The sequence below is a fragment of the Apiospora kogelbergensis genome (assembly GCF_038363985.1).
Source record: "Apiospora kogelbergensis strain CBS 113332 chromosome Unknown utg000006l_segment0_segment0, whole genome shotgun sequence".
NCBI lineage: Eukaryota > Fungi > Ascomycota > Sordariomycetes > Amphisphaeriales > Apiosporaceae > Apiospora > Apiospora kogelbergensis.
Window position 1 is genome coordinate 2,381,570 of NW_027117423.1, and position 27,229 is coordinate 2,408,798.

General features: G+C 53.2%; 7 protein-coding genes across 7 annotated transcripts; 6 read left to right on the forward strand and 1 right to left on the reverse strand.

The window, feature by feature from the left end:
• Positions 1–5,823: 5,823 nt before the first annotated feature.
• On the forward strand, positions 5,824–9,455 carry PG998_009612 (uncharacterized protein; the record flags this gene model as incomplete). The annotated part of the gene is made up of 4 exons (XM_066876428.1): positions 5,824–5,859; positions 5,904–6,371; positions 6,442–9,055; positions 9,109–9,455. The coding sequence occupies 4 exons, from the start codon at positions 5,824–5,826 to the stop codon at positions 9,453–9,455; spliced, it is 3,465 nt and encodes a 1,154-aa protein (XP_066728584.1).
• A 3,465-nt stretch (positions 9,456–12,920) lies between these two features.
• Positions 12,921–14,558, forward strand: PG998_009613 (uncharacterized protein; the record flags this gene model as incomplete). Its single annotated transcript, XM_066876429.1, has 3 exons — positions 12,921–14,128; positions 14,191–14,332; positions 14,400–14,558. 3 exons carry the CDS (start codon positions 12,921–12,923, stop codon positions 14,556–14,558), a joined length of 1,509 nt encoding a protein of 502 aa, XP_066728585.1.
• A 715-nt stretch (positions 14,559–15,273) lies between these two features.
• On the forward strand, positions 15,274–16,779 carry PG998_009614 (citrate synthase; the record flags this gene model as incomplete). Its single annotated transcript, XM_066876430.1, has 1 exon — positions 15,274–16,779. One exon carries the CDS (start codon positions 15,274–15,276, stop codon positions 16,777–16,779), a length of 1,506 nt encoding a protein of 501 aa, XP_066728586.1.
• Positions 16,780–18,249: 1,470 nt separating this feature from the next.
• Positions 18,250–18,852, forward strand: PG998_009615 (uncharacterized protein; the record flags this gene model as incomplete). Its single annotated transcript, XM_066876431.1, has 2 exons — positions 18,250–18,319; positions 18,389–18,852. 2 exons carry the CDS (start codon positions 18,250–18,252, stop codon positions 18,850–18,852), a joined length of 534 nt encoding a protein of 177 aa, XP_066728587.1.
• A 993-nt stretch (positions 18,853–19,845) lies between these two features.
• On the forward strand, positions 19,846–21,545 carry PG998_009616 (uncharacterized protein; the record flags this gene model as incomplete). Its single annotated transcript, XM_066876432.1, has 3 exons — positions 19,846–20,238; positions 20,295–20,432; positions 20,496–21,545. The coding sequence occupies 3 exons, from the start codon at positions 19,846–19,848 to the stop codon at positions 21,543–21,545; spliced, it is 1,581 nt and encodes a 526-aa protein (XP_066728588.1).
• A 1,505-nt stretch (positions 21,546–23,050) lies between these two features.
• Positions 23,051–24,753, forward strand: PG998_009617 (uncharacterized protein; the record flags this gene model as incomplete). The annotated part of the gene is made up of 2 exons (XM_066876433.1): positions 23,051–24,056; positions 24,116–24,753. 2 exons carry the CDS (start codon positions 23,051–23,053, stop codon positions 24,751–24,753), a joined length of 1,644 nt encoding a protein of 547 aa, XP_066728589.1.
• Positions 24,754–25,023: 270 nt separating this feature from the next.
• Positions 25,024–26,580, reverse strand: PG998_009618 (uncharacterized protein; the record flags this gene model as incomplete). Its single annotated transcript, XM_066876434.1, has 2 exons — positions 25,024–26,169; positions 26,227–26,580. 2 exons carry the CDS (start codon positions 26,578–26,580, stop codon positions 25,024–25,026), a joined length of 1,500 nt encoding a protein of 499 aa, XP_066728590.1.
• Positions 26,581–27,229: the final 649 nt, after the last annotated feature.

Sequence of the window (27,229 nt, forward strand, 5' to 3'; positions counted from 1 at the left end):
TTAGGTAGAGGATTGGTTGCTCGTAATTTCGCTCCTTCATGATGACAACAACCGGCAGCTACCTTCTGGCCTGCCTGCCAGCAGCCTGCAGCTCGTTGCTCCCTGGCGTCTCGGGCAGCGCTAGAAACGTCATCAGCAGCACTCTCCAATGTTGATGGACCACCCGGCAGTCTCGACCGTCCAGAAACTTGACTATTGAAGGCAAAGGCCGGGGCAGCCAGGGACAGCAGCAATAGGGAGAATTCATGCTGGCTGCACCTGTGCACGAGGTATGTACTGCACGGGAAACAGAGGAGCAGAAGTTGGGCCTCTGGGCCTGCGATTGAGGGTGGAGGGTCCTGAGGCGTGAGGGGAAAGGTGGTGGTGGGGCAGCCTGGAAGCATTGTGCAATTGATGCAAAGTGACAGACAGTCCACTCGCTGTCATGTTGTGTCGCGTAGGCAGTGTGATACATCCACATCCGCACTTTTTCGTCGGTCTTGCTTGCCAAGATGCCATAACCAGAGTCTTGCTCCCTTTGGCTCTTTGTCGAGATTCGCTGGGCCGGCTACGGAGCATGTATGTGCCTGTTGGAGGCTGTGCACTATGGAAGAATTGTGGTAGGGTGGGATAATCAGGTGTCTTTACATGCCTTGTGCAGTCGTTGATTGTGCTGCCATGTACGCCGTGTCTCGTGTCTTGTGGCGAGTGGCTGGCTGGGACGTTGACCGGTGCAAGCAACACGCAGTGTAACTCAATATCAGGTACCCGTCTGCCCGTTTCCCAAGCGTGCCTGTGCATGCAAGTCGGCCTGCATGCTGCGATAACCGAATCCTGAAATATACAATGGCGTACTCCGTATCTTCGCATTCAGCTACATATGTATACTAAGAAGCCCGCCGCGATGACCCGAAGACGGAACGTAACGTTCTAAGACTCAAGAAAAATACAGGGTGACGGAGCCTTAGGCATGCTGGTTTAGGGCCGATGAGGCGTGGAGGATCAGATGAACGCGCGGCACCAACTGACTGTGATTGACAGGCTTACCGTGGTTCTTCATGTTTTGGTTGATCAAATATGCCCGAGAAGCCTAGGAAGTTTAATATTTTGGCCCATGGCGGAAAAAACATTGGAAGCGCAATTGTATAGCCATGAACGAATCACAAACCCAGCAGCAAGATTTCCAGGGCCCTCATTGGTTCTGCTCGGCATCAGCCTCAAATTCTTCAGCAGGGAGCCACCAATGCAATGCAGGAGGGCCAATATTGTGATGAGGACAAATGTGATCTCAATGCCCATTGGAAAATGGAAAACAGGGGAGACTGAAGGATGGACTTCTGCATTCGGGTACGTATTGCTTACATGGACTTAGTAATTGATATCACAACTGCGTGAGGTCGGCGATTGCTCCTACTGCTCGTGTGGCTGGCTGGATCCATTCCATTGATATGGCGCGCATGTTTGTGTAGATGTAGATGTGAGTGGCACCGTTTTCTTCCTCTTCGTGATTGAGAGACTTGTTGACCGGGAAGCAAGCCGGAGTAGCATCGTGGCTGGGTAGTGTACCACACTTTGCTAGACATCTGCACATAATCTACCAGTACCTGCCAGAGTCTGTACGCGCCCTACAATGCATGCAATGTGTGCGCATGCATGCATTGTACGTCTGGGGCGACGGCAATTTCTCTGGGATCGGCGGAGAGGCCGAGAGTCCGCGAACAGGTCCTCGGCATCAGTTGTATTTGTTAAGGGATGGACAGTGAGCAGTGAAAGTCCTCGAGCCATCCTCGGTGGATGAACTTGGACATCGTGGATGTTAGCTTGGGAATATAAGGTTTTATTCTATGCCTCATTAGCAGTAGCCTTTGAACATCTCTATTTTCAAAGCGTGGCATTTGCCGCTCTCCTTGACTTCACCGTTCATCTCTCCGGATACAATGCCCGAGTCTGTACATGCACCATCGTTACGCTGGCATTGATTAACATTGGACATGGCAGACCGCTGTGATTAGGACTCGGTGTATAGACAGGAAATGGTCTTAATAGCGGTCCGCTTTATCGCGAATGCCTTCCTGGGTTCCCCTCTTTGGCAGTCTTAATAGATCAAGTATACTATAGCGTTACCACCGATCGACATATACTTATCAGTTCTTGCTACAAGTAGAAAGCTCAGCAGGAATCAACTGGCAACTGGCGGCTGGCGGCTAGGCGGATGGTCCCAAGCTCTATGTATAAGATGGCTATATCTTACGATGAGTCCTTCCCTTCCCCATCTGTCCACTCTTTGTCTCTTCCTCGATTCGGTAGGTATGATGCCGATGTTATTGCGCTACCCAGCGCCATCTGGCCATGCGGGCAAGCCCCTCACTGCTTTATTGTTTACACGTACGTACAGCGGTCTTTTTCTTCGCAGGAATGTGATGTCTTTTCGGCGATGCTCCAGAACGCCCAATGGACTGTCCAGTAGACTGTCTGTTTATAGCGCCGACCCACTCACTACCGACTGCCGTATGCAATTTGATTTTCTACGGTGAGAGAAAGGCCCAGAAAAGGGCCCAATGCGAAGACCTCGTTGCGCTTCCGATCAATTGAACCGGGAGACGTCTCGAAGGTGCCGGGTGGACATGTAAGTACCCCATGTCAACAGAGCTGATGCAATTGTTTCGGAACAGAGGCATCAAGAGAAGGATTGTGAATGACGAAATGATCATGATCTGACATCACGAACGATGGATGTAAGGGCTCAACTGAACATTCGATCGAGGTTTCGCCTAAATCGACGTCAGGAGGAAATAGATTGACCTCCACGTGCACAGCATACTCGTGCGAGCGCACACACAGACATACAGATTTGGGCCTGGTCAGCATCTAATCTTGGGTTCAATCGTTGGAAAACCCGGGCCATCACGTCAGTCTACACACTAAAAAGTCATTTCGTCTCATCTCGTTTCGTCCCATCCTATTTTCGCTACTTGCTTCATCCGCACACAGTTCTTGAATCAAACTAACAACTCGTCATCGGTTTGGCCTTTGGCAAGTGAGACTCTTCCTTTTCTTCACCGTTGCGTGCCGTAAGCAACTAGGAGGTTCGGGTAGAATCCTGGCGCGTTGCCGTGCTCTGACACATGCGCGCGCATTGATCAAATTGCAGCTTGCAAGCTTGTCAAGTCTGCGCGAACCGGTGGCTACCGACATCAATGAATGATCCCAGTCCCTTGCTCTCGGCACCATCCATGGTGGATTCGGATGCTCTTTTCTCCATATGTTTTTTTTCCTTCTTCTTCTGTAGTTGCACCGGTGAATGTCAAAAAAGAGACCAATGTAGACGCCTGAGAGCACACAGTACGTGTCTGTATCAATTGAGCAATCTACTCTACGAATATGCGTGATATACGAGGTGGATTGATTATGCAACTCGATATCACGGCTTGCAAACCCCCATCTTACATGACTTCTGTACGCACTTGCATACCTCCTTGCATCTTCCAATTATCGCTGTACAGGATGCTGGGCAAGTGTGTGTGGGCGCCAATTGATTTGATAGCTTCAATCACACGAACCTTGAGCTCCCGCCTCCCTCTCTGTAAGCAGCCAAGCTCCAAGAGCCTTCACCCCCTGCAACTAACAGCTGCACCCCTGGACGGAAGCGAAAAACCGTCAACTCTTTTTTTTTTGTGCCAGACCTTGTCCTGTCAGATCCTTCAACCCCTTGCAAGCGACCATGTCCCTGTAGTGGCCGCTCGGGGCACTAATCCGACTATCACGCCCTCAGTGAAACCTTTCAACGATGTTGCTCATGCTGTGCAACAATCGAAATCAACCGTGCGGCGTTCGTCCATCGTCGTCGTTGCCGTTCTAGACAGGAGACAGATGCACAAGTGTAAGGATCGGGACCATGGGCCATCTCACAGTACCTACTTGATCTAGTTTGGGTCCCCCATCCTGCGGCCATACCTAATGTACGGAAGATCGTCGCTGGTTGAAGATTGGGCACTCAATCCTGGGTTTCTACCATCCCCTCGTCTTGATTGGGTAGATCGTGTACGCGGGAATTCATCCAAAAGAAGACGCTTCTTCGGCCACGTTAGAATGCCACCCTAGCCTCACGGGTACAGTGCTGTTTATACCAACATGGGCTTCCCAGACGGCGAGACGGAATTTGCATCATCCCAGCAAAGCTTTTTTGGCCAAAAGCGTCCGTGGGTGGCGTTGGCTATCCACCATCTGAGGTCCACAAACACCACATCTCAATGCTCTTGAGTATCAATTGGGATGGGCCAAGAGAAGGGGTGCTTGGCCTGGTTGAAGATAAGGTACCTGGTCGATACCAAGGTACTTCCCCCTCCCCCCTGCCCTGGCCCTGGCCCTGGGCGTCCTTACATTAACAGACCCTGAACTGCAACGAATGGGTCTGGCCGCTGCTGGGCTGGCTCTCCGGGGTAGCAGTAGCGTGGTACAGTACATGTGCAGGGAGCGGCAGCAGGTAGCGAGTGAGTGGGACGATAGACAGTCATTCCTTTAGGATGAATTAGCTGCAGGCCCAACCCGCGTCCCTGTTCTCCAATCCCATCATCCCATGCCTGGCCATGAAAGCCAAAAAGCCACACTCAATATACACTCTGTCCCTGAATTTCCCTCGACGACCTCTTTTCCCCTACTGCACCACTTCCTAATAGACGACTCATATACACATCGTGGACCCGGTCGTCCCAGCAAGTCTGAAAAAGACCAACCGTCGTCTCTAGTCTGCCGTCCGTGTGTGCACTCGACAATTTCCCTTTCTCCAATTCTGACTCTTTCCCGGCTATCTTGCTCTCTCCCCCACTACCATTGCTTTTCCTGCATGGTCGTTGAGACTCTCAAAGACCTCCCGACGACACAAGTGTTAGACCTGACTTGCAACGTACGGCCAAATATCGCGAAAGGGGGAAAGGAAAGAAGGAAAAAACAGTCGGCAACCGGAAGGACGAGCTGCCAGTTTCCAAAAGGTGCATGTGCATGTGCATGTGCTGTGTGTATAGGTGTATAGGACGACAGCACTTGAACATTGGCTCTTTTCCATAATACCCTGTTCTCCCGTCCATCGGCTTTGCTTGCTTCTCTAGCTTGCTTCGACTCCTTGGGAGACTTTCGATCTTGGTTGCCCCCAGCCTAGCATCGACAGACGGGCCTTGGAATCGGCAATTGGGCCACGGGTACCGAACGAGCTGGCTGTGCCATTGCCACGCACCGAGTGAGTGCTAAGGTTCAGACGGGGAATCCTACCACGCAATTGACAAGTAAGTGGGCTGCTGCATCAAGAACATGGATACACGAAACTCCCGACCCATATCCCGTAGTCTGGTGGTACGAAGCCCATGATCTTGTGCGCTGCTGGGCACGACTTCAGACCGGTTTCGAAACTCTGCACCAAGGGCATTCCCTGGTATTTGAGCGACATGTTCCCATTGGTACCTCGTTTCGTGCGTTCGTTGGTTCGTTCGAACAGACTGGACCGGCAGTGGCCTTGATGAACATTCCTGGTCATATGTCCACCGTCTCACTTTGGTCAACATCGCCAGCTGACCCTCTCTCCCTTCATTCCAACATGCCGACCTATACCCTCCTTTTGTCAACAAACGTGCACCTCTTTTGATCAAACGACATACTGACACGCGACGCTTGCTAGATACTCCTATATCTCCCATCTGGAGACTTGCCAGCTATACGCCCAACTTGACTGAACCACGAGAGTTTCTGCAAGGGCTTTATCAAGGTGTTCGGGCTTGGGAACCAGAGATTAATCGGTGTGAAGCTGCCGCTAGTATCCATGTTTTATCACAGGAGGGCTCAACAGCATTCATAATGCACGACTACCAGGCTATGCGCTCGAGCCTACGAGTGGCCCCTTTAGCCATCCAGAAGACTGATATTGGCTCTGAGAGCGAAAGCTCGCAGGCGGCAGACGATGCTTCGCACGCCTCGACGAACCTCTATGCGACCGATCATATCACCCCCCATCAACTCCCGATGGCTCCGAAGAAGATCTCGATGTGCAACAAAACGCCGCACACCCCGTTTTCCACAACTTCCTGCGCGCGTTTTATCCCTTTCATCCAAACTTCGCCATCAGTGACTCCACTGTTACACTGCCGCTCAACGAGGGCGACGTAGTGCTTGTCCACTCAATACATACCAATGGCTGGGCAGATGGCACACTCCTTGTATCGGGGGCCAGAGGCTGGCTTCCTACCAATTATTGTGAAGCTTACGACCCCGAGGAGATGAGAAACCTCCTGAAGGCCCTACTCAACTTCTGGGACTTGCTACGAAGTACAGCGACCAACGATGGAGACATCTTCGGAAACCAGGAGTTTATGAAGGGCATCATCGCTGGTGTGCGATTTCTGTTGGTATGTCCCAAACAGCCTGCACATTACGTCCAATTCAGGACAATCGTGCTGGCCACTAACATCATGACAGGAGCGAACGAATTGCCTTACAAGAGAGGCGTCGACAATACAGCGCAACGAAAGCTTGAGGCGCGGGCGCAAGTCCCTACTCTCAGAGCTCTCGTCGCTCGTCAAGACAGCGAAGCGACTCCAAGAGACACTGCGAACCTCCCCGAGGGCCGATGACAATGTCAATGAAATAATTGATGAGATGATACTGAAGGCCTTCAAGATTGTTGTGAAAGGCGTCCGGTTCCTCGATGTCCTAGAAGAAGAACGGCGTTTGAGAGCGCCTTCAGCCGTGACTGTCATGGCCACCCTTGCCGAGGAAACGTATGTTCCACCAACGCCACCTGCAGAGTCGATCTCTACATTCAAAGATTCGCATGGCCAGGGGCAGGATGCAGGATCCCGACCCGACGACAACTCGCATTTAGCCGAGGACGCACAAACAAACGCATCGGCCAACAAACATTTGTCCTCTGTTTACTCACCTGCCAACGCCTCAGGACACCGACTGTCGCAAGCCAGTCCCATGCGTGGGAATCGGCTGTCGGCCAGTATCTCACACAGAGTGTCATTTGCCGGTCCCTCCCCATTGTCTCAACCGCAGAATCTGGTCTCAGAGAGACTTAATACCAGCCATGATGCATTCTTGTCATACTTCGGATCTTTCATTGGCCGATTACACCTCCAGTCCCACTCCCGACCTGAACTGGCGCTTGCCATCAAACAATCTGCCACGTCCGGTGGTGAGCTTTTTGCCGTCATCGATACCGTTTGCCGGCACAGCAGCTCGGAATCCGAGTCACTGGACCAGGCTCGGACCGCTATGTTTGATCATATCCGAGACCTTGTATACTCTGCACGCGATATACTAAGCGCCGTCGACTCAGATGCGGAAGATATCATCATGCCTCAAGATAACAGCCGGCTATTACTTGCTGCGACAGGATGTGTCAAAGCGGCTGGCGAATGCGTTGCGAAAACCAAGTGGGTTCTGGAGAGGATTGGCGATTTTGAATTCGAGAACGAACAGCCCGGTTTGGGAATTAGCTTGGAGGTGTTCGATAAGGTCTCTGAGAGTCGGCCTCAAACCCCAGAAATGTCGTTTGCCCCAATTTCCAAGACACCAGGAACCTCGCCAGAAGCCAAAAGAACTTCTGTAAGATCCACTCATCTATCTCTGGACAAGCCTCTGCCACAAATTCCTGGCGTCACCTCTCAGTCTGTTCCAACAAGAACCTCGGTGCAATATTCCCCGCCGCCTTCCAGGCCACAGTCGATGGTTGCTGGCGAAGACATTGATAGCGTGGCATCAACAGTTTCCTCGGTCAAACCTTCTCTGCCACCACTGCCGAGACTACGAACTTCGATCTCCCTAGATGATTCTTACAGTCCCATGACGGATAACTCCCATGATAGCGAGTACCATAGCTCATTCCGCTCCGACGCAACTTCATCGAGTGCTGGGTCAAACACCACATACCTCAGTCGCGACTCGGAATCGAGCCTTGTGTCTCAAGCCCCGACACGAGCCACTACTCCAGACTCCGAACTGGCCCCTAGATGCCAGCCTTCCTTGTCTGAACTGAGTGTGACCGGCAGTACCGAAACCAGCGATGAGGTTGACGACGTCGAGAACAAACTACTCGAGAAGACGTTTGCTCACGAGTTATTGTTCAACAAGGAGGGCCTTGTCACTGGTGGCTCCTTACCGGCTTTGGTGGAGCGTTTGACAACACACGAGTCTACCCCTGACGCCATGTTCGTCTCTGCATTCTACTTGACGTTCCGTCTTTTCTGCTCTCCTTCGGACTTTGCCGCAGCTCTGATCGATCGCTTCGACTATGTTGGAGAGTCACTTCATATGGCAAGCCCTGTACGCTTGCGAGTCTATAATGTAATCAAAGGGTGGCTGGAATCACATTGGCGGGATTCCACCGATCGGGAGGCTCTGCCCGCTCTTCGTCATTTCGCCGAATTCCAGCTGGGGTCATTGTTGCCATCTGCAGGCAAAAGGCTTATTGAGCTCGCAGATCGAGTTTCTTCGACGGACGGCTCTTTGGTGCCACGTTTGGTCTCTTCTATGGGCAAGACAAGTACATCTATTGCCCAATATGTCCCTGCAGATACCCCGCTACCGAATCCGGTCATCTCGAGAAGCCAGCACAACTTACTCAGTAACTGGAAAAACGGCAGCACCTCGCCCAGCATACTCGACTTTGAGCCACTGGAGGTCGCGCGCCAGCTGACATTGAAGCAAATGAACATATTTTGTTCCATCCTGCCAGAGGAGCTTCTTGGGTCTCAATGGATGAAGAATGGCGGAGTTGATTCGCCCAATGTCAAGGCGATGTCCAGTTTATCAACAGACCTGTCGAACGTTGTTGCGGATACCATCCTTCAACACCCAGATGTGAAGAAGCGCGCCGCTGTCATCAAGCAGTGGATCAAAGTTGCACACCAATGCCTGCAACTCAACAACTATGACGGCCTGATGGCTATTATTTGCAGCTTGAACAGCTCCATCATTAGTCGCTTGCGGAAGACCTGGGAATTCGTGAGCCCCAAGCGGCGCGAGGTGCTCCAGGCATTGCAAGCCATTGTGGAGCCATCAAACAACAACAAAGTGCTTCGGGCCCGTCTGCAGGGGCATGTTCCCCCTGCTTGCCCTTCTTGGGCATGTTTCTGACAGACCTGACCTTCGTGGACATCGGAAACCCTGCCATGAAGCAACTGCCGGGCGCCGGTAACGATGAGCACGGCCTGACGGTCGTCAATTTCGACAAGCACACTCGCACAGCCAAGATCATCGGGGAACTACAACGCTTCCAGCTCCCCTACAGACTGACCGAGGTTGCAGATATGCAGGAATGGTTGCAATCCGAAATCGTCCGTGTCAAAGAAAGCGAACAAGGGACTTCGCAAATCACATACTATCGCAAGAGCTTAATGCTGGAGCCCAGAGAAAATACTCTGAAGACTCCGGTGGGAGGCTCCTCCTGCTCAGGCCAACCATGGTCAAAAAGCAGACTTATTTAGTTGGATGACAGGGAATAGGGGGCAACAGAGTCATGCTACTGTTGCCATCTAACTCTAGTCACCAACCTCCACGCCAAACTCTCGGCCTCCTTTATTTTTTTTACTCATTTTTGTCTATTGATACCCCATCGTTACAACGATTATTTGGAATGGGTTAAGGAGCTCATGGGATTTTGCATTACGGATAACCAGTCGTTTGGGATTCGGGGTTTCGAAAAAGCCCCTTGAAGGGGGTTTGGCGTCAAGGTTTATCGGTGTGTAACGGATACGCAAGTACACAAAAGCACGGTTCTTCACGAAGAACGATTCGCTTGTTGGACTATGTTGGGTCCAGTCTTGGAGTTGGGTTATGACCTGTCATTTAGAGCGACTCTTCCCTTTTTTGAATACCCAGGTCGGGGGCTGGCACGGAAAATACTTGGGGCTACTTATCAAGTTAAAGCTAGCAAGCGGTTTTTGGCTACCCTTCGGCTTTTAGATATATATCTTTCAACAGACGGCAGCAAGCTCAGGATCGCGTTTATTGTATAATCTCTCGAAAGATGTTAGGGGACAGCTTAGGGGCTTCGCAGGCAAAGAGGGCGGAGTATATTGAAATATCCCCACGGCATCATTTACGAGACTCTCAAGACGCATCAGGACTCATGATCCAAAGATGGGGTATTATGAAAGGGGGAATGGATGATACAAACCAGGAAAAGTAGGTGGTTGTGGACCACGACAAGTCCTTGTTAAAAATTACCCAGAACAATTTACTACCATTGTTGGCTGCTCTCTCTGCAATACTGCTTACTTCTCACTGGATCATTGAGCGCCTGCGTACCTGCAGCCTCTTCTTACCAAGTAAGGAGTAAGGTAAGGCGGCTGGACTGAAGCACATAACAAACAGAGGCAAGGATAGTCATTTGTGCGAGAGTAAGGGGATATCGCGCATATGCTTGCGATGGCATCGGCGCAACCGTCGGTAGCTGGACGCTTACTTAGTCGCCAACGTGCATAAGTGCCATGGACCGTCCCACCTTCCTCCCCCCTTCTCTCTCTCTGAGAAGCAAAGTGAGTCCCGAATCGTTGGTAGCGACGCAAGATCTGGGTTTCGTACAGGACCCAGGTCTCCGGGTATTGCGGCGTTTGGATGTAGTAGCATGTAAGCCGGGGAGAGCCAGACTTGCCCGCGCTGACAACGACCGGTCAGCATGTTGGCCTGATGAGAAGGCTGGCTTATCAAGACTTCAGATTGGTTCTCTCATGCACCATCTGTTGCGTACTGTTCTCCAATGCGCAGCGCGGAAACAGGCCTGCATGTCTGTCTGATGGCTTGTTTCTTTTGACTGAGTGCTAGGGTATGTAAGGTTACTGGGGCGGGACGGATCCCATTCAGCTTTAAAAGGTGGATGTAACCTCACACACACATGCGCGCGCACAACCCCTTATGACTGCCTCGTTCGGTTTTTTTTTTTTTGCTATTCAGCTCTTGTGCTTGGGTAACATGTAAGAAAGTGCCTTGTGCATGTATGTATGCGTGTTGGAGACTTGTACGTCGTATGGCGAAAGCAAAGGGGTGAAAAGGGAACGACAAACATGGCCTGATTTCAGGCAATCAATCTACCAAGCAAGGCGCATTACCGTTTGTTGTTTTTCCAGCCTTCACCAGTAAGCGAACGATCTTAGCCGGACGGGTGGGTGATGGGGACACGGGCGGGCTCGGCAGTCTACATACTTAACCGCCAATTGCCGTCTCGCATTTGTCTTTTCATTTCCTTCAGTTGGTGATGGGTACCTCCTCGCCTCATGTCAGCCCCAGCCCGTGATGCGATAGCGAACATACGATGATTAGAGTAGGAGTAGATAGATCGTTCAAGGCCCGCTGTGGAGTTGTGTCCTATGATTAGAAAAGATTGGAGCATCAAGTCGGTCAGTCGATTGGGTCCCCGAGACAACCACCCGACTTCTTTGCCTTGCCTCGCTATTCATTCTATTTTCTTTCCCTGCCTTTCTCAGCTGTTGCCGTGGCCCTGGTGGCCATAGTTGCAACGGATTGACGGTGGTGGTAGTGGCTTCCGCAGCCTACATGGCTCAAATTGATGAGCCCCCTTCCCCCTTGCCCCCAGGTAGTCCAACGGGCAGAAGGTTACGTTACATGGGGGCCCTGTTCTCTATCACGATTGGATTCTGTCTTGGGTAAGCAGGCTCGCGTCTAGACACACTGACACGAACAAATGGCAATGTCGTGTTGAAGAAAACCTTGGCAGCAGCTGCCCCCCCGCTTCTTAATTTTCAGTGGTCTCCTTCCTAATCGGAGCCCCGAACGGCATCCTTCCCCAGCTTCGCCTAGCCAATCCCTTTTGTCAGGGTGGAACAGGGGGTCTCGTGATGGGGGAACCAATGAGCCAATCAGACAGATCTATTCGGCCCGGCAGAGCTCTAGAGTCTGGGGTCCGCATGTCCTCCCTTATCTTGTAATAATTCCCATCAAATATCCTTGTCATGGGATTTTTTCACATCCTGTCTGTGCTTGCATGTAACATCGTTGAAAAAGGTCATGTATAGGGCACCTTGTGAGCAATACGGTCTACATACAGTAAGGCCTCGTTATCTCTCTGGTGCTGTGTGGGCTGTTCGTGTCTGTAAATGCGAATCCCCTGGGTGCTAGCGGCCGTGTGCCCCCGAACGCCAATCTCCATCCTTCTTGTTTCCTAAATACTGTGCCGTGCCAGTCCTGCCTGTTGCCTGTTCTCGATCGATCCCACCGACCCTCCGCTGGTCCAATTGGATGTCCACCCAAGTCGATTTCGGGTTGGGCCAAGCTTTCTTTCCCACCAGGTAAGACTAAGGAAAGATGACCGGAGATGATGGCAGTGCGTGTCACGTAGCGTAGCGGCATCCCTTGGGTCTTGGGTTGCTTGCTACCTTGACATCTGCAGATAGTCGCGCCGCATCCAGCCATCTGGAGTGACATTGGACCCCTGGAAGGCCCTAGTATGCTGATCCTTCCAATTGATTGATCGTATCGTAACAATTGAACCATCCATCCATCCATCTCTCCACTTGGGGCTCAGGCTGGTTGCAGGCAAGGTAGCACAGGACCCTAACAATCTTCGGGTCTGCTCTCCGGATTGTTTTCCCATATTACCTACCCTACCCTTCTTCTTCTTCCTCCACCTCACCACCTGGGTCTCTGTCCTTCGAATCGAAGCACGCTTTGGAGAGCAAGCATCGATCGCCCTTGTCATCAAACCCAGAGGGCAGCAGAGTGTTCAATTTGGTGCTACCCCTCCTTATCTCTGGGTAGAGAATCCGACAGCGAATCCATCTGATTCATTGATATCTCACATCCATGCAATTCTGGTTTTTAGTGCGCAAGCCGGACAGCGGAACACAGTAGCAAAACTACGCTCGATTAACGTTTAGGAGGTATCCTATTCTACGAAAACAGCAAGAAAAAAGAAAGAAAACCTCATCTACACAATGGCCGACTCCAAAGACGTGGGCGTCGAGTCCTCGGGTCCTGTGCACGATGCCTCAGCAGCACCTGTCGTTCCTATCGCCCGGCCATCGGGCTGGCAATACAAGGGCTTCCGGATAGGCAAGAAGGAGTTATGGTATGCATCCCCCAAGGTGCAGCTTTTCATGGTCTCCATGGTGTGTTTCCTGTGCCCGGGCATGTTCAATGCACTGCAAGGTCTTGGTGGTGGTGGCCAGCTCGACACCACGGCCAATGACCGCGCCAACGTGGCTCTGTACTCGACCTTTGCCGCCATTGGTTTCTTCTCCGGCACTTTCGCGAATCGTCTCGGCCTCCGCCTTACCATGAGCTTCGGTGGCCTAGGCTACTGCATCTACGCCGCCAGCTTCCTCAGCTACAGCCACAACAAGAACATGGGCTTCGTTATCTTCTCAGGCGCCTTCCTCGGTGTATGCGCCGGTCTGCTCTGGGCTGGTCAGGGTGCCATCATGATGTCCTACCCTCCGGAGAAGAGCAAGGGCCGATACATCAGTTGGTTCTGGATCATCTTCAACCTCGGTGCTGTTATTGGCAGTCTCATCCCGCTGGCCCAGAATGTCAACAACACCGCCGGTCCCGTGACGGACGGGACCTACGTTGCCTTCATCGTCCTCATGGTGTTTGGTGCTATTCTGGCGCTGTTCCTTTGCGACGCCGACAAGGTCCAACGCGAGGACGGCTCCCACGTCATTCTCATGAAGAACCCGTCGTGGCAATCGGAACTTGTTGGCTTGTGGGACACGCTGCGCCTGGCGCCCTGGATCGTCCTGCTGTTCCCCATGTTCTTCGCCTCCAACATCTTCTACACCTACCAGCAGAACGGCCTCAACGCCGCGGCCTTCAACACGCGCACGCGCGCCCTCAACAGCTTGTTGTACTGGCTGGCGCAGATCTTCGGCGCCGTCATCTTCGGATACGCTCTCGACTACCCGATGCGACGATCGGTCCGAGCCAAGGCTTCTCTTGTCATTCTCTTCTCCCTTACCTTCGCCATCTGGGGCGGAGGCTACGCCTGGCAAAAGAAGCAGCCCACCCGTGCCTGGTCCAAGGAAAACCCCGACAAAGTTTTCCTGGCCGACTGGACCAGTGGCGGCGAGCTCTTCATCGGCCCCATGTTCCTCTACATATTCTACGGTTTCTTCGATGCGTGCTGGCAGACCTCGATCTATTGGTAGGTTCCATGCTTCACGCCTCTCAAAGCGGTACCTTTACTTTACACTAACGCGGGACTAGGTACATGGGCGCCCTGTCCAACTCAGGCCGCAAGACTGCCAACTTGGCCGGTTTCTATAAGGGAATCCAATCGGCTGGTGCCGCCATCTTCTGGCGTTTGCACGATCTGGGCATCGAAGAGATGACCCTCCTGGGCATTACTGTAAGTTGCGAGTCCATTTCGACCTTCTGCGCTACGCCACAAAGTACTAATTGATTGATCTCAACAGTGGGGAATCCTGGCTGGATCTTTGTTGATTGCCGGTCCTGTCATCTGGATGCGAATCAAGGACACGACTGCGCTGGAGGAAGACTTGAAGTTCAGCGACGAGACAGTTGCGGATGTTGCACCAAGTGCTGCGATTGAGCGCAAGGGCGAGACTGCCTAGAGCCGAGGAAGAGCAGATTATTAATTTTCGTGACAGACTCAGGAACAGAAAGGAGAGAATGGCTTAATGTACAGGGCCGCGCATCTCAGGAAAGGGATATGTGATTAGCTAAGGCATTGTCATGCGATTACGACAATGAGTAATGACAGTCAAAATCCGTGCCTACTGGGCAATGCGCTTCGTGATGCAGATTCACTTTACGGACATTGGATGATGATCTTTCGAGTATTTTTGAGCTCGGCCCATCCCTGGGCATGTGGGCATTTGCGCGAGAAGCCTCGGCCTGAGGTGTCTCAGGGGGAACCCATCGTGACCAAGAGTCAACAACCCTTTCGCATTCGCAGGATGCCTGTTTCCCTGATGTTATGTCGGTCAAGGAGATCTGGGGTTGAACTAGCATCGTACTGCATCGCGGCATGCGTCAGCAAGTCCCGTTGTTATCCGGCACGAAGCAGCACATAAGCAGCACATGGGCCCGTCAGATAAGCCTGGACGCTAGCCTGAAACAGCGAGATTGGCACCCCTGATGCCGAGGTATCGTAGCTTCATCCCTGGCCAATCCTCCCAACTCAATCTCCAGACCAGCTTACGCCTGCTTTCTCATCATAATACAGAGAAAAGAGACCTTTTCGCATCTCCGTTCAACTTGAAACACCTGCGGCTTTGGAAACAGCTGCATTGCATTCGCGTGAGAGAAGCCAAGTCCCACAGCCCAATGGTCACAGTCACGAAAGCGACCCGTCAGTCCCTGACCGTGGTCGACAACCGCACGGGTAAGAGCTATGAGGTCCCCATCAAGGACAACTCAGTGCTCGCCACGGACTTCAAGAAGATCAGCGCCCAGGCCGGTCCCAATGACCGGAAGGAAGATGAGACGGACCAGGGCCTGCGCGTCTTCGACCCGGCCTACATGAACACGGCCGTGGTGCACAGCAAGATCACCTACATCAACGGCCTGGAGGGTATTCTGCGCTACCGCGGCTACCCCATCCAGCAGCTGGTGAAGAAGAGCAACTTCCTCGAGACGGCCTACCTGCTGCTGTACGGCGACTTGCCGACGAGCGCGCAATGCGGCCGCTGGCAGGACGAGGTGCTGCACCACACCTACGTGCACACCGACATTGAGAACATGTTCAAGTCGTTCCGCTACGACTCCCACCCCATGTCCATGCTCACCTCGGCCTTTGCCACCCTGGGCGCCTTCGCCCCCGAGGCCAACCCCTCACTCGCCGGCCAGAAGCTATACACCAACGCCGCGTCAGGCGACCCGCGCGCCCTCGAGGTCCTGGACAAGCAGATCCTGCGCATCATTGGCAAGGCGCCGACCCTGGCCGCGGCCGCGTACCGCATGCGTCAAGGCCGGCCCTTCAACCGGCCCGCGCAGGGTCTGTCCTACACGGGCAACTTCTTGTACCTACTGGACAATCTCTCGGGTCACCAATACCAGCCTCACCCCGTTCTGGAGAAGGCGCTCGACGCGCTTTTCATCTTGCACGCCGACCACGAGGTCAACTGCTCCACCGCAACCGTCCTGCAGGTCGGTTCCTCCCTGGTCGACCCCTACAGTGTTGTGGCGGCCGCGTGTGCCGCCCTGTACGGCCCTTCGCACGGCGGCGCGTCTGAGTCGGCGATCCGGATGCTCATTGAGATCGGCAGCCCGGAGAACGTGCCCGCGTTCATGGAGAAAGTGGAGAAGCGCGAGCGCGTGCTTGTCGGGTTCGGCCACCGCGTCTACAAGAACGTGGACCCGCGCTCGACGGCGATCCGCGAGCTGGCCGAGGAGGTCTTCAAGGTGACGGGCCGCAACAAGCTGCTGGACACGGCGCTGACGCTGGCCGACTACGCGCGCAAGTCCGAGTTCATGCGCAAGCGCAACCTGTACCCCAACGTCGACTTCTACTCGGGACTCATCTACCAGGCCATGGGCTTCCCCCTGGACTTCTATCCCGTGCTGTTCGCCGTGCCCCGCTGTGTCGGCTGGCTCGCCCACTGGCGCCAGATGATGCTGAGCCCGGGTGGCGTCAAGATTTGGCGCCCTCGCCAGCTCTACGTCGGCGAGCCGGAGCGCGATTACGTCGACGCCCAGGACAGGAAGGAGAAGCCCGGCGCTACCATCTTCGAGGGCCCGGTGCAGGTCGAGCACGGCGGGGATAGCAAGAGGAATGTGTTGGCTTCGTACAAGGACGAGACGGGCAGGACTTGGGGGAAGAGCAAGCTGTGAAAGAGGAGAGTGGGCGGTGGAAATGATATGTCAAGTTGCTGGTAAGGCTGGGCAAGTCTCAGTTCGTGTACGATGGAATCACGTCTATAGATAGGAGCTGGTTTTATTGATTTCGTTCTCATGACTGATGGGGAAAGCACCTATGCTATTGTGCATGTTTAACTGGCTCTGCTGCTGTGTTAGAGGGTGGGAGGGGGATGTGGAGGAAACAAGTCCAGTATCAGGGGTAAGGGACAACATTGTCTGCGGGGGAGTGAAGAGGATAGATTTATGGTGCCTAACAACTTGATGCTCCGTCAACGGTGATCTAGTAGTAGTGATGATGGTTCGATATGACTGATATGGCCCTCGGTATCGAGGAATCGCACCCCCTTTAGTACATGAAGTTCACGCGAGTGTTGCTAGTCTCACAACAAAGCCCTGAACATTCGAATCCGCATTGCACAGCTTGATCACTTATCTTGTCTTCTTTCTTTTCTCCATCTTCTTTCCTCCTTTCGGTATTGATACTTTTTGCTCTCCTGATGTAGCAGGCTCGCTCTCCTGTTGCTGAGTTATGAAGAATAGCAGCACACAAAAAGCCAGAATTTTCACAACCAGTGTCTATTGAATGTAGTGTGCCTTTCTCCTTGCCCACAGGTTCTCCCACCATTCATTTACATGAACGAACTTGCTTCTTGACTAACTGAGACCTTGCATATTTAAAGGTCAGCTGACCGCAGAGGAGAAGAGAAAACAGCAGGACGAACTTCAGACTCGGACTCTACTCGCTCTCTTATGATGGAAACATACGCTTGTCAATCAGTTGATGTCAGGAGTGCTTCAGGGCTAGGTAGTGTGTAGATGCTCCGGAGAATGGCAGTTGCGAAGTGACGCAGAACTCGATATGGAAATCAAAACATTACCTACGGATTCGAGATTGGGATTTGTTGTTTTGAGATACTCATCGCCCTGGGGCAAGTAGTGACTGATTAACCAAGTCTCGAAATATCAGATACCATCGATAGTGCGCGGTAGCCGGCAAAGAATGTCATAACCAACAATCTATTCTCGATTTAGCATGCGCGCCTGACCTTGCAGTCCTGTGAATCTGCATCCCATTGTTGGCCTCAGTTGGCTGCGAAGCGAGCGCCAATGAGTGTCAGGTAGAAGTCTAAACCGTCCGGTTACCTCTCATTCACAGTGCCCTTCGCGCTTTCCTCCGCAGTCGATTCACCACATGTACACGCCTCCCTGCTTCGATTCACAAGTTCGACTTCCTGGAAGCAGACCTGAATCAAATCACCCTTTCCAGCACCGAGAGCCAAGCCAATCCCGTCAAGTAAGTTATTATATATAACACCATCGCAAGCAAATCGGTCAGTGAGCAACCGTCACGGCCTAGTAATATGCCATGTCACATCATACACCTGATTTGGCGCATTTCTGTTGTATCTTCTTGCACAAACTGACACGATCGCAGGATAAAAGATGGTGCAAACACAAACTCCGCAGGAGTACCAGGCCGTGCCAAACTCAGGGCATTCTCTTGAGAACACAGGTGAGATCCTAACCATGCTTTATCAGCCGAAAGACGTATATGACTAAGTGATCAATACCAAATTCATAGGCCAAGGCCCGCCCATTACCGTCCCAGTACAGAGCATGGCACAGAGCATGGCTGTTGCCATCGCCGCCGCCGCCGCCGCGGAAGCTGTTCCCACCCCGGCTACTTCAGTTGCTCCCGATTCCGAAGAGCCTACGAGCTTGGATGTTAATGCCATGTTCCTACGAAAGGAACTCGCCCTGACGAAACTCGCCAAGACGAAGGCCGAGCTCAGACGTCAACACAAAATCTACAGTTCCAAGCTTCGGATGGCCAGGGCCGCAAAGCGCAATTTGAAATTAAGCGAACGCGAGCTTCGCAAGAGAAATCACACGCTCCGACGGCATATTCAGCTCCGGGAAATGCATTGGTGGTGTAGTCTCCCGAAGAATCAGGCCGCCATAGATGATGGCGGAGATGACACAGAAGAGGAAGGAGGTGAGGATGATGAGCATACTGAGGGACCCGAGGCTGAGATCGTCTCCTAGCCCGGAGGTTTAGATGCCTGGGAGACCACCAGACAACTTCACAAGATATCTTGTGTTGGGTACTCGTCACAATTGGCTGAGACTAGCATAGTTCGCACGCTCTCTCTCTCTCTTTCTCTCTTTCTCTGCTGTGCTGTGAATGGCAAAGACTCACCCCCACATTCGTCCCGCTCCTTGCACCCAGTCAGCAGTAGTGACATGCCAGTACATGTTGTCCCCGTCTGTGATAGGTGCGTCCGACTGGCAGAGGGATCGCCGGACGAAAGGAGATGCTCGGGCCGAGCGAGCCAATTTGGTGGAGCCTCACAGCTGGACCCTCGTTACCCTAGTTCGCGTCGAGACATGACACGAAGCTACTGTACCTCTCCCGCATCCGACGCATTCTACGTCATTCGGGTAACTCGCACCAAAGGCCATCGTGGCGTGAGCTTCAAGCCAGAGACGAAAGGAGAAGGGGAAAGGCCCAATTGGTTCAGGAAACACTGCATATAGCGTGGCACGAGCATTGCTCAACTCGGCGGCAGCTTGAGCCTCTTCTACCGCCCATTTGCCGGTCTCGGCTCGTCCGCAGACACGGTGGAAGCTCGGAAAGACCGTGTGCATCATCTCGTCCTCTAGGCGAGGAGCGAGGGGGCCCCACCAAACAATTGAATGGCTGATGGCATGACACAGTCAAGCAGCTCGCAGACCAGTACAGTACGCAAGACGGGGATGCTCGTCGCTCGTCGCTCGTCGCTCGTCGCTCTTTGGGCTTGATGCAGGTGGAGCTCTGGAGGTGACAGTCTTATTATTCTGCCATTGAAATTGACCGACTTCGCTTTCTTCCCTCCTATTGATTTCTCTTTTCTGCATCGTCCTTCAAGTCCTCTCTACCCCATGGGGATTCTCACCTTGGCATGTTCTGTTGAGAAATCCTAGCCACCGCGACCACGCCATCTTGCACCATCTCCACTCCTTTTTCTTTCTTCGTATTTTTCTTCTCTCTCCCACATCATGGCTTCGCCCGTAGCCTCGGCGGCCCTCAAGTCGCGAATCCGACGGCCGTCCATGCTGAAGAAGCTGTGCCGGCCCGAGGATATGCTTCACCACTTCCCCAATGGCGCATACATCGGCTGGTCTGGTTTCACCGGCGTTGGCTATCCTAAGAAGATGCCCACTTTCTTGGCCGACCACGTGGAGAAGAACAGCCTGCAGGGCCAGCTTCGATATTCGCTTTTTGTTGGCGCCTCTTCGGGTGCTGAGACAGAGAACCGCTGGGCTGGATTGGACATGATTGAGCGCCGAAGCCCCCATCAAGTCGGAAAGTCCATTGCCAAGGGTATCAACGATGGGCGCATCAACTTCTTCGATAAGCACCTGTCCATGTTCCCGTCGGATCTGGTCTACGTGAGTAGTCATGCACCATCATTGCTGTTGCCGAGGAAATCTAATGCCATCTTCAGGGATACTACACCAAAGACAAGCCAAGCAACTCACTCGACGTCACAGTAGTAGAGGCAAGCTGCATTAAGGAGGATGGTTCCATCGTTCCCGGCGCTTCCGTGGGTGCCACGCCAGAATTGGTGCAGATGGCCGATAAGGTACGAATCACCCAAGGACCTAGGAGCACACCCTGCCATCAATGCTAATTGGACGGCCAATAGATCATTATCGAAGTCAACACCGCGATCCCGAACTTCGAGGGTCTTCATGATATCACCATGACAGATCTGCCCCCGCGCCGAAAGCCCTACCTCGTTATGGAAGTCGAAGACCGAATCGGCTCTACCTCGATCCCCATCGACCCCGAGAAGGTTGTTGGTGTCATCGAGTCCGACTACCAGGATGTGACTGCGCCTAACACCCCAGCCGATGACGGATCCAAAGCAATTGCCGGCCATCTTATTGAGTTCTTGGAGCATGAGGTCACCCACGGCCGACTGCCCAAGAACTTGCTCCCTATTCAGTCCGGCATTGGCAACATTGCCAACGCCGTTATCGGAGGCCTGAGCGAGGTCAACTTCTGGAACTTGAAGGTGTGGACCGAAGTCATTCAGGACACTTTCCTCGACCTGTTCGACTCCGGAAGACTTGACTTTGCCACTGCTACATCGATCCGCTTCTCCCCTGACGGCTTCAAGCGTTTCTACGACAACTGGGAGCAGTACCAAAATAAGCTCCTGCTGCGATCCCAGCAGGTTTCCAACTCGCCCGAGATCATTCGCCGTCTTGGTGTCATCGGCATGAACACGCCTGTTGAGGTCGATATCTACGCACACGCCAACAGCACCTGCGTTATGGGCAGCCGCATGCTGAACGGTCTTGGCGGATCTGCCGATTTCTTGCGAAACTCCAAGTACAGCATCATGCACACGCCCTCGACGCGACCTACTAAGACCGACCCCCACGGAGTCAGCTGCATTGTGCCCATGTGCACGCACGTTGACCAGACGGAGCACGACTTGGATGTCATTGTGACCGAGACTGGTCTGGCCGATGTGCGAGGCCTGTCGCCCAAGGAGAGAGCCCGTGTCATCATTGACAAGTGCGCACACGATGACTACAAGCCTATCCTGAAGGGCTACTTCGAGAAGGCCGAGTTCGAATGCCTCCGGAAAGGCATGGGCCACGAGCCTCACCTGCTCTTCAACTCTTTCGACATGCACAAGGCCCTGCAGGAGGAGGGCAGCATGAAGAAGATCAAGGGATGGTAAACCATTCAGCTACAAATACAGATCGCTAGTGCGGTGTTGTGTCCCAGCGCTTGGGTACAGGATAGATCTTTTGGGTACAACTTGTATATAAATATTACTATCTACACTGGATATAAGACTCTAGTAGAGCAAAAGAAAGTTAACTTCCACCATATGAGTACCTAGTGACCGACCGCTATAACCATAAGCTACCAACACATCCATACATACTGCGCCCTATCAAACCGCCCGCATACACGCGCTGCATGGTTCATATTGTGTGTCCAAGGTCGGCAGCGAATGATGCCTGACGGGGACGTAGCTGTCTGTTCCGTAGCTATCGAGTTAGCCACGTATATGTTACCTGCTATTGTGTAATATATCGAAATATTATAGCCAGTGGGGCTTGGGACGTGACAACTCACCTGCGTCGTGGTCGATTACAAATTCTGTTGACGCACCCACAGGCCTTGGAGAAAATCCTTGAGGCACGAGTTGGGGGAGAAGCTCGGTGGTCGTAGTCCGGGCGTAGCGGCGGCTCGGCAGTCTGTGTTAGAAGCGGCTCGCAATACTGGCTCTCACAGTCGTCATCTCCGCCAGCAGAATAGTAGTAAGAGGTAAAAAATGCCCTTGGGCTCCTGCTTGCGGTCGTCTCTTGGTGGCGGCGCTCTTCTTCCAGGCCAGCTGAGTCTGTGGTGTGCTTCTCAAACACCGAGAATTCAGCCGAGGCTGCGTTCTGGATGTCGCTGTAATCGTGTTGGGCCGCCATGGTCATACCGTTACTACGGGACGTGAGTAACGTAGTAGGTAGCTGGGGCGCACTATGTTACTCGGAAGTGTCGAGCAAACGAAGAGGATCCGCGACTGTGAAACTAAGGATGCGGCATCTAGAAGAGAAAGAGAGGTTTGTCCTATATTCTGCAGGAAATATCATTTCGACACCGTGACACCCGCCAGGCTCATAAGATGCTTGGTATATCAGATGCGTTATCTTCTGACGTGCAGCATCGATCATGTTAGCCCCGGGTGCTTGCTTCTCGAAGCAAACCTTGATATGTGCGCAGCGGCTGCCATGACAAGTAACCAGATGTGCGTAGTCGATCTGAGGAGCACCGCTTCATGTAGTCGCTGAGCCGTCATCGACTTTATCATGACGACTGGGAGCCGAGTCAGGTATACAAGATCCAGTGGTGGAACGTGGTACGAACTCTGCAGAACTCGACGGATATCTGCAGACCAAGCCCCTACTATGTAATACTGCCTGATTTCCTCGTCAATCCAAACAAAAATACCAAAGCGATGAGGGGTCCGCCGGTGAGCTGGGTTGACCCCACATGAGCTCCAGGCGCGACTTCCACTTAAATGATCAGCGTCATCATCGACGCATCGGTTTCTATCTTATCGCTTAACTCCGACTTGCGCCAGAAACTTTGCCACGCCAACTTCCTTATGTTGAAGCGGCATCTATGACAAGATCTGGGAGAATGATGGTGTACAGCATTGAAGTCGTCACTTGATCGACCAACATGTCTGGCAGAGCCGCCATAGCGCACACATGCTCACGATGCGCCGTCGCTCTGCTTCGGCAAGAGGCCCGACACAGCATTGGTGTCAACACCAATAACCGCTGGAACCGCCGTTCCTCGACCGCCGCCAATGCGCAGAAGCCCGAAGGCGACAGCAAGCCCTCGCCAAGGGATGCCAATCCCGCTTCCCCTGGGCCTGGGGCTATGTCCAGGCGGCTTGAAGAAGCTACCGAAGATGCCCTCCTCGCCGGCGGACGAGCTGGTCGCCGCGCCGTCGAAGATGCTGGCTTTTCCGAGGAGCTCAAGGAGCGGCTTTTTGCCAAAGTGAAGGATGCCGAATTCCGGTCAGAGTATGCATCTGCTTTTGCTGAGGCCGAGATGCCCAGCACCGCCGGTCGGGGCTCGCGGCTCGCGGCCGCCAGCCAGCCGTGGACGGGCGAGGAGTCCACCGAGGACGCGGTGCTGCGCATGCTCAACGACGCCCACAAGCCTCTCAGCCGTGATTTGCGGGGGAAACCTAAACTCCCCGATCTAAAGCCAGTCGACTTTCATTTGCGGCGAGAGCCCAATGCGACTCCCGGCGAACGCGCCGCAAGCGCCCGCGAGAAAGCCGGCGCCTACACCGACCTCGGCCTTTCCGAGAACGCCCTAGATGAGAAACAGAAAGAGGCTAGGCGGAAGGAATTCCGGGAGCGGTTCCGGCCCGAGGCGCGGGCGGTGCCCAACACGCTGACAGGGCTGGCGTCTCTGGCGAACGAGCGGATCGAGAATGCCATTGCGCGAGGGCAATTCAAGAACATACCGCGGGGCAAAGGCATCGAGCGAGACAAGCGAGCCGACAACCCGTTTGTTGATACGACGGAGTACATCATGAACAAGATGATTCAGCGGCAGGACCTGGTGCCACCCTGGATCGAGAAGCAGCAGGAGCTCCTCAAGGCGGCGCATACATTCCGCACCCGGCTGAGGAACGACTGGAAACGCCACGCTGCCCGGATAATTGCTAGTAAGGGGGGTCTTTGGAGGACCAGCTGCGCAAGGCTCGGAGATATGCCCTGGCGGAAGAGGTGCATAACCCGCGGAAGCGCCATGTCGACCAGATCTCTGTCCCCACCAACTCGACCGAAGACCCCGTGATGGTCAAGATCCACCAACAGCTCGGACCGGAGCTGGCGGCCGAAATTCAAATGGAGGGTCCGAATGTGGCTGCTGAAACGCAACAGAACCCAGCAGATACGATAAGAGCAACATCTGCCCAAGATTGTAGTTCTTCTCCCTCTCCGAATTCACCGCCACATGAGCCGCAACAGCATAGACAGGAGCCTATCCTCGTTCCCTTCCGCGATTCTGACTGGCTTGAGGCAGAGAAATCGTACATGGAGCTAGCCATCTCCAATCTCAACACCATCACACGGTCATACAACCTGATGGCGCCCGAACTCGCTAAGAAACCCTACTTTAAACTCGAGCGGGAGCTCGATAATTGCTATGCTGAAGTGGCACCGCAACTTGCCGAGGCGATCAAGAACCGCGCGGCTCGGCCGTCGGCGTCACCTCTGGGGACTCTGGACAAGGGACCTAAGACCATACTGAATCGATTTGGCGGCGGTGGCCACACGGCCGAGGTGTATGAGTCCAAGGCACCCCACTACGGTCTAAGGGAGATGTGGCGAGACTTGTTCAAGCGCGATGATAAGCGGTAATGATGACCGTTTTAGCCAAACTTCATACAGTTGCCGACATATCCACCTCTGAATCCTATTATGCTATTATTTCATGCTATTTTCTTTTCCATCTACTTTATACAGAGACGCCCCCCCAATCTTTCCAAACTGCCATTTGATTCGATACCCGGCGTGTCGAGTCTTTCTCTCCGAAGTGAACATGGGCCACTATAGCCCATCAGTCCCCGTTGCTTCATATGGCATCCAAATCTGGCCCTCGGCCTATAGTACTCTACTCGCTCATATTCCTCATGTCTTTTGTGCGGTGAATGCATTATTATGTGTACAGGCTGGCTTCCAAAGCTTAATCAGCGTACTGCACATGGGCTTTTTCAGCCATGGTGCCCCAACCTCAATATGCCGTTCGATGAGATCCCTGGCGCGCGCTCCGATGGTGCGAATCGCCCGGGGTCCGACGGTGAAACCATCCCAAAATAAGTACTCTTCGGCCTCAGTGCAGGGAACCATTTCCAGAATACCAGGGGCAACAGCTGCTGCGGTGGCGTTGGGCTGCAAACAGGCCTCGTCTACATGACCGAATGACTGGTCAGCGGGCATCTTGCCCCTACCCCTGCTGTCTTCGATTCCGGAGTCCTTCAGCTGTCGATCGGCGATCAGTTCCAGCAGGTATTTGAACACGTTGGGATTGATGACTTCCCGCCTCGAGCTAATCCGTTGGATTACGCCGGGGCCGCTCTCATCATCGTCGTCGTCGAACCCCGTTCCGGCAGACGCCGTCACATCAATGACCGTCGGCATGTTCAAACCCAGCCATTTCTCCGTCATCTCATCCATCCAACTGTCCCAGTGTTTGGTCAGATATGCCGCGTTGCGCAGCTCGTCGGCCTGTGTGTGAGGAGGTGGGGGTCGGAAGCGGGCGGTCTCGAAGCCCGGGGCGAGGGACACGTCGAAAAGGCGCGGGATAATGACGCGAAAGGGTCTATGAAAAGTGGATTCACTTGGCCGCGTCGGCTTCATGGAGTGCTTCGCGCTCGGATTGGGCATGCTGGCCAGCGAGGCTTGGTAGAGCCGGTCGATGTCTTGGAAGATGACAGCCGCCAGAACTTCGACCAGCTGGAAGGAAATGTCTTGGGGGAAGGCGGAAAGACGCCACACGTCCCAGAAGCCGAAGTCGAATACCCAGAGGGTTTCTTGCGTCGGATGGGTGGCGGGCTCGTTGGCCAAAAACGAGTTCACCTGCTGCTGAAGATCTGGTAGATGTAGAGGTGAGGGGTATTCCGTGCTCAGCCAGCTATAGTCATAGGCGGCACCGTCTGTAACGTTTCTCGAGGCAAGTGTGTGGTTCAATGTCATGTCATATACGACATTGGATGTTACCGATCCTCCTGGATCTGCGGCGCGTGGGATGTAAGATTTATAAGATGCACAATCTAGCTGTATCCATGTTAGTTTCATTGCCATTCCGAACCCGTTGTTTGATAGGATTCATACTTCTCGGCATAGCACCTCGGTCCAAGATGCGCTCTGGTCTTCGAACCCGGCTGGCTTGTGGCCGACAGTGGCGATATTGCCTCCCCCAAACACCACCATCCTAAGGTCGTTTTTAACTCCCGCACTGCCGTCTTCTGGTGTCCATCTCAACACCTTCAGGTACGATGGGCTGACGTCAAGAAGCCACAGCCGATGAGGTAAAACATACACCAGGACAAATATAGTGGCGGCGCCAGCTAGTATATGTGACCACCGTCGATGGACTCCTCGGATAGATGTGATGGACAAGAATGCTATGATTGCCAAGGTCCATTCCTCTGAAGATACCATCAGAGACTTATGGTTGGGTATCATGTTTGCGGCTGCTGAGTCTTTGCACTCAGCATCCGTATTGGAATCGGTGGCCAAAGAAGGAAACCGTACTCTTTCGACATAGGTTTCGCGTGTGCTCAGATCCCTATCAAATGCGGGCAGCAGCCTTCACTGCGATTGCCCCATTCAAAGATATGCCAACACACGGAAGGTAAGTTATGTGTTTCTGTGCAATAAGGGGTCCTCAGTCTCCGTCCAAGGTTATAGAACGACTGATCGTAGAAGCCGCCGTCCTTTTGCATCAACAAGCTTTACTCCCTGAACATATATCGGGCGATTCGAATATGGCAAACGGACCATGGATAGGAAGTGGTAGTATAGAGAGCCCAGTGGGAACATGCCCAAAGACAAAGTCGGGACTGGGCAAGTGAAGAGATAAATACTGTGTATTATTGTCGGAAACAAGTTCCCCCGAGTCTAATGTTAACGAACGGAGGCGTTGTGCACTATAGCCTACGGCGCTGGCTGGCTCATCTTTTAAGCGAATGAAAGCATCTGAGCATAGACGTTTGACGGAACGACAGGAGAGTCACCTGAGGTCAATTTGCCTAGCTAAGAGCATGATGGATGTTCGGCATACGCAGTAACAGGCAAGGCCGTGTCGTAATATGATGCAGAAAGCGAAGACTGT